This window comes from Monoraphidium neglectum (assembly GCF_000611645.1).
Source record: "Monoraphidium neglectum strain SAG 48.87 unplaced genomic scaffold scaffold03623, whole genome shotgun sequence".
Taxonomy (NCBI): Eukaryota; Viridiplantae; Chlorophyta; class Chlorophyceae; order Sphaeropleales; family Selenastraceae; genus Monoraphidium; species Monoraphidium neglectum.
Genome location: NW_014010006.1, coordinates 1 through 5,972, shown reverse-complemented (window position 1 = coordinate 5,972; position 5,972 = coordinate 1). Strand labels below are relative to the sequence as shown.

The 5,972-nt window shown below is 60.6% G+C and overlaps 2 protein-coding genes across 2 annotated transcripts; one reads left to right on the top strand and one right to left on the bottom strand.

The window, feature by feature from the left end:
* Nucleotides 1-393: 393 nt before the first annotated feature.
* On the bottom strand, nt 394-552 carry MNEG_13100 (hypothetical protein; the record flags this gene model as incomplete). Its single annotated transcript, XM_014038429.1, has 1 exon — nt 394-552. A coding segment is annotated over one exon (159 nt), but the record flags the coding sequence as incomplete, so codon positions are not given.
* Nucleotides 553-2,788: 2,236 nt separating this feature from the next.
* On the top strand, nt 2,789-3,788 carry MNEG_13099 (hypothetical protein; the record flags this gene model as incomplete). The annotated part of the gene is made up of 3 exons (XM_014038428.1): nt 2,789-2,882; nt 3,234-3,467; nt 3,778-3,788. The coding sequence occupies 3 exons, from the start codon at nt 2,789-2,791 to the stop codon at nt 3,786-3,788; spliced, it is 339 nt and encodes a 112-aa protein (XP_013893882.1).
* Between the last annotated feature and the right edge of the window lie 2,184 nt (nt 3,789-5,972).

The following is a 5,972-nucleotide window of genomic DNA, read 5'->3' as shown; positions in this document are numbered from 1 at the left end:
GCCCTGCCCAGCCCCACCCTCACACACCGCCCCACCCTTTCACGCGTCCTCGGGTCGGCATGGCGTCCCTTATCACACACACAGCACACAGTCACCCGACCGGGGGCTCGCACCCGCGCACGCACGCACCGTCAGCGCTGACAAAGTAACCGCTGCGCCCGAAGCTCCATGTGGGGTACTCGTCACTGAAATTGGCCTCGCGGCCGTACGCCCACATCCGCCAGTCGCGGGGCCCAAAGCGGATCACGGTGGGGGCGGACACCTGGGGGCGACGCGCGCCGAGCGGCGTTTTGGGCGTGAGCGCTCGCGGGGCGCGGCGGGGCCAGTGGACGGTGATAGGCGATGCTGGCGGGGCCGCAGGCGCGGCGGGGTGCGGGGGGCTGTATGAAGCACCTTCAGGGAGTACCACGCGCCCGGCCGCCGCGCGACGATGCGGCCGGCGCTGTCGGGCTCGAGGGCTGCGCGTGCTGGTCGTGCTGTGTTGGGCACTGGCGACGGAGGCACCGTTGTGGGCGCCGCCGCGGCCACCACCGTTGCCACGCACAGGAGCATGATATCCAGACATTTTATTGATGGACTCATGCGGCTGGCGAGAAGCTATGACACGTGGTTTGATCTGGGCGCGGAACAAGCAGCTATGCTGGGATTTCACGCAGGTACTGTGAACATGAATACTAAACGGGTGAATATTTCATGCACTCGTAGTCTTGGCCTCACATAATCAGATAGAAGCAGGCACTGCGCTTTGAGAGAGCCGCGCCACCAGCCGGCCCATGTGCAGCCCCACAGGTGCTTTGGCGCCATGATTTCGCGCCATTCGCAGCCCGCGCGAGACGTTGCATGCAGTCTTCTACCCCGTATGCAGTCTTCTATTACTCATGCATGCAAGTATACCTCAACTACCCTGGAGTCGCAGTCGGCTGTCACCGTCTCACCGGGGATCCGAAGGACCAACTACGTGCGGCAAGCAGCCGAGTGCACAAAGCGAGTGGGGTATCCCTGTCCGTAACCTTTCGGTACTCGCATCCATGGTTTGTTGAACAGAATCACACCTCAACTACCTTACTGACGTCAAAGCTTCACATTCGAGTGCTGGTCCTGGTTTACGGGTGACGCGGGTGACCAAGTGGCTGCTGCCGGTGACGCCTAGTGAGGCGTGAGACAGTGTTAGCAGAGCGCGTGAGGGATCCCTGCCCATACCTGTTGCACTGTTCCTGTTCCTTGTAAAAACGAGAGCACCTGTGAGGTAGGTGGCAGGTCACCCAGGACAGCGCGATGTGGCTTGAGCTCGTGTTGCAACTTCCCACCAGCGGGGAGTCTGGCCAAGGAGAGGGTGGTTGTGCGCACAACTGCAAGTTTTGATGCCCCTGCGCACTTTCGGGGGGCAATCTGCTGAAGACAAGCATGCCGAAACGGAAGCACAGATGGCTGACAAGCGCGTCATGCCAGGCGCCTTGGCGCGACGCCGCTTTTGGTCCCTTCCTGTCGCGATTGGCACTGTGCAATTGCCTGCACGCATTTGCTGCTGCCAACCGAGCCCTCCATTCACATGACGAGCCTACTGGCTTTCAAAATCACGGGCCAAATTTACGTATGCGCGGTAAGGGTGCGCGTGCCGAGGGCGGCAGGCCTTGGATGAAAAGGCCACCTCTCTCGCGACGACGGGTCACCTGGACAGCCAGCTGGTGACATCTTGGCAATCAAGGAGCGCTGCTTCGGACCAAATATGCCTGCGAACAAATATGATCCGTTAGAATCACGAAGACTACTGCGTGTCGATATCTCATTCTCTCAGTCTCCACTTTCTGGCACAGCAGCACGTCGCTTCCATAGCACCTCTATCGTGGCAGATGCTGGTGTGTGCTCCAGAATTTTATAGATCTAAGTGAACAAATCAAGGCAGCGAGATGCACATGCAAAGTCGCTCTCGGCCGGCCACATCTCGCGGGGGTTCGTTACCGATGTACTTCGTTGCCATTGTGGCAGGGGCGGTGCTCGTGAGGGCTCAGACGACTGGGATTCCGCCTTCAATATTTAGGCTTCCCTTCGGCAGTGCTTCAGCATCAGCTCAGGTTGCTGGAAGCAGCCGCAGTAGTTTGACTCCGCTCAGGTGAGAACTTGCTCACTGTACAGATGGGTACATGGGTTGTGGACCGGCGACATGCACTTAAACCTGCCCGGCGGCAGTGCCTGCTGCAGCGAGGCAGGGACGGATGACGGCTGGCGTGCGCTTTTCACGCGTGCATGTCGCGTGCTTCGCGCCCTCTGAGGCATACCCCTGACCGCTGGACCGACGCACACCACCTCCACTGCCACCCAGTGCCGACCCAACCATCACACCTGCTGCATACAAGCAAGTCTTCCCCTCCTTAAATTTGGTCGTGGCAGCGCAGAAGAGCGGCGACGCCCTGGAACAGTCTGCTCCAGGGCGCAGGCGCCGCTCCCGGTCGCTGGCAGCGCTTCCTACTGCGATTGGGATCGACAGTGAGGGCGACTTGTGTTTCACTCGCCAGGCTAAAGATTTCTGTGGGGCTAGAGATTTTTGACGGGGAATCACGGTTGCACAGCCCTCACCCTGCGGGTTGCCTGCCGCCTTCACTTGTGGGCAGGGCCGTGCATCAAACCCATCCAGCCGGCCCCGCAACGTCTGCACATGAGCGGCCGCCGGCGCGACCGACACGGCTCGCCGCTGCTCAACTCCCCCATGTCCCCCGTTACCCGGCCCTCGCACACAGCCGCTGCTGCTTGCGTCCCCGTCCACCCAACACCAGTGCGAATCGGGACGGTCATGACGGGCGCCCCTACGAAGCTCTATGTCCTCTGGTACGGCCCCTGGACAGGGACTCAGAAGGGCTACGTTCGGGATTTCATTACAGGCCTAAGTGAGTGGCACCGCCTTCCATGAACTGGCTTCCAATGTGCTGTCTGTGTTGGGAGCGCTGGACCGCTGGTTGGCGTACGGCAGGGGCCCACTCATGGGCGTGATGAGTGGTACGGCATCTTCCTGGTCGCGACAGGACCTGGACTGCCACGCGTGCACCCAACCCCTCACACGTAGTCAGCTGTGGCAGGAACCACAGTCAGCCAGCCAGCTGCCACATGCAAGCCGCTGCAAATGCATGCGGTTTCAACAGCAAGCCGTCTGCGCCGGCCACGCAGACCCCCCCTGCCCAGCGCAGTAGTCCCACCCGGCCCCTCGCCGTCCCCAACTTTGCTTGCACACGCCCCACTAGGTGGGTCCAAGTCGCAAAACATCAACAGCTACTATTACAGCGCCGCCGGCCTGTACTCACCCAAGACCATGAAGCTCATGGGCGAGGCCGACGATGCGTCCAGGTCGTCTGGCACGGTCCTGTCGGACTCGGCGGTGATGCAGCTGGTGGACAACAGGCTGGCAGCCACGCCGACGGCGTTGCGCCCATTCCCTTTTGACAAGGACGCCATCTACATAGTGATGAGTGACAATGGTGGGGTCCCATGGAGGAGCGCTGAGCTGCATTTAATATGGGGTGGGCGAGTGCGCAGCAGCGCAGGGCCAGACCATGGGGGTCGCGATTCATCATACACGGCCCCCCGTTCTGAAGACGGTGGTGCTTCTTGCTGTGATGCTGTCCTCCCCCTTCTGCATTCCTCCTCTACCCCTCTTACCCCCCCTCTCTCGCAAGTGCTCTCTCTGGCATGCGTGCGCGGTGCATCTGAGAGCGGGAAGTTAAGCTCAGGGTCATTTTGCGTGTGTGGGCTCTCAATGCCAGCAATCGCGCTGTTTACACGGCACAGGTGACGTGTAACAAGCGTACTGCCGCACACGCCCGCACATGACTGCAGCCACGTCACAGGTGGATGGGGGCTACGGATCCTGCACGGATTATTGCGGATGGTAGGCGCACCGTGTCATGCAAGACGCGCTTGTATCCTGCCTCCGCGATAGCCTGTCCCTGCCCGTGTGACCTGAGCTCTGCCTTCTGGTTGCTCACCGCATGCACCCTTGAATCACCACAGCCAACCCTCCCCTGGGCCTCATCAACCCTGTTGCCTCCTTTGACTGCCATTTGCTGCACACGCCAGGCACACATACTACAGGAAATCAGGCGTCTCCTACGCTCTCAAGTACAGTTGGCGTAGGTGGACTCTCGCGCGACACCTGCCTGGTTGAGCGCATGCGCGCCGCACACGCCGCCTGCCCACACACATGCATCTGCCCGTGTGGCGGCCCTGCATGCCTGCCGCCAGATGCGGCCGGTCTTCAGTGCCACAGCTATTTGCACATGCCACCTCTCGTCCTACCTGCAGCGCCTCGACCGGCAAGCACCCCCGCTCTGCTGGCCCATTCTGAGAGACTGCCGTGCTTCTGCACTCCGCCAATTACTCCTCTGCCCTCCCCCTCCCGTGCTGGGTGCGCGCCTCTTCCAGTCGGCAGCCTCCCTTGCAGCGGCTGCATTGCCGGCCAGATCCAAAGCTACGGCTCCAATGTCGGCGACCCGGGCGTGGAAGGCGCCATGTCGGTGCGTGGGAGGCCTCACATCGGAAGCTCTAGGGCGTTCCTGCACTGTCCAGGCCAGACCGGGCGCCAGGCAGCTGCTGCCAGAGCTGCTGAAAGGCGCGCCACCGCGCGTTCACTCACCCCGAGGCGGGCCTCAGGCTCGGCCCGCCGCTCTGAGTGAAGCCCGCCCTTCCCCGTGGCCGCAAAAGCCCACCACTCTACGCGTGCTACGTTCTCATCGCATAATGACACAATGTGCTATCGTCTCTCGCCCCCCTGGGTGTCTGTACTTTGCCTGCGTGCAGGTCCTGGCCCATGAAGTCTGGGAGGTAAGCGAGTGCCAAGGCCCAGAGTTATGGCTGCAGCAGCCACGTCACCGCATAACAGAAGACGACCCTGCAACTAGCAGCTGAACAGTTGCAAAGCGAACCGAACAAACACCTTGCCTGCTTGAAGGTTGCCTGAGGGCAAACAAGCAGCCGCTTGCTGCCGGCTGTGCCTGCTTTTTTGTACGCTGTGTCTAGAACCACACAGCTGCCCTCGGAAAACCTCACAGCTGCACCCTCACATCTCCTGCTTCGTTATAACGCTGGCGCGCAGACACAGGTGAGCAAATGTGGCGTGCAGTGCCTGCACCACCCCAAACTCAAACAACCACTTGCTTGCCAGCTTCATCCTGTTGAGAATTGTCAGGCTTGCAGCATTTTGACTGCAGGGCAGCTTTTGTTGCATGCATTCAAAACCTCCCGTCTTCTTTGCGTTTGCCGACTCGCCATCTCCATGCCCCCTGTGGTCAGACGCCCAGACCCAATCATGGTGGGGCCCATGCTTTTGCAATGTGCGGGCGGGACCACACATATGACTTTGCTGTTTCCACACAAACTCATCACCGCAGTCCGATCCAGAGCTGAATTCGTGGATGGACTCCAGTGGTGATGAAAACGCTGGTGAGCAATGGCGGATGGACTGGACTGTCCGCCAGCAATGCACCCCTCCCGACAGCCGATTGAGTGCCCTCCGCGAATAGCCTGCACACGGCCGACCCCCTTTCTGAAAAGGCTGGAAAGGCGGACCACGAGCCTCTTGGTCCGCCAGATGGAAACAGTATCCTGAGGATACTGTGTCCATCTGAGCCAGCTTTGCGTATTTGTGCGGACGTTGTGCCGGATGCGTTGTGCGCAATGTGTACGTTGCCAGCTCAGGTTTGCTCGCACACGGTGTTGCCACGCCTGAAGCATGTACACGCCTCGCGTCTGTGGGCCGCTTTATCAGGCCTGATGCAGTGCCCCGGATGTGAACTGCCAAGGGTGCTGTGACCTCTTGCCATTGCACACGCGCTCACACATGGGCGAAAACGCGCATCCCCCTGCGCACATACTCCCGTGCATACACTGGCACACCGACACACATTACACAGGCATGCACACAAGCACGCAAACGCGCACACCTACGCCCACGCACACGCACACGCATACGCACACTCACTCACATA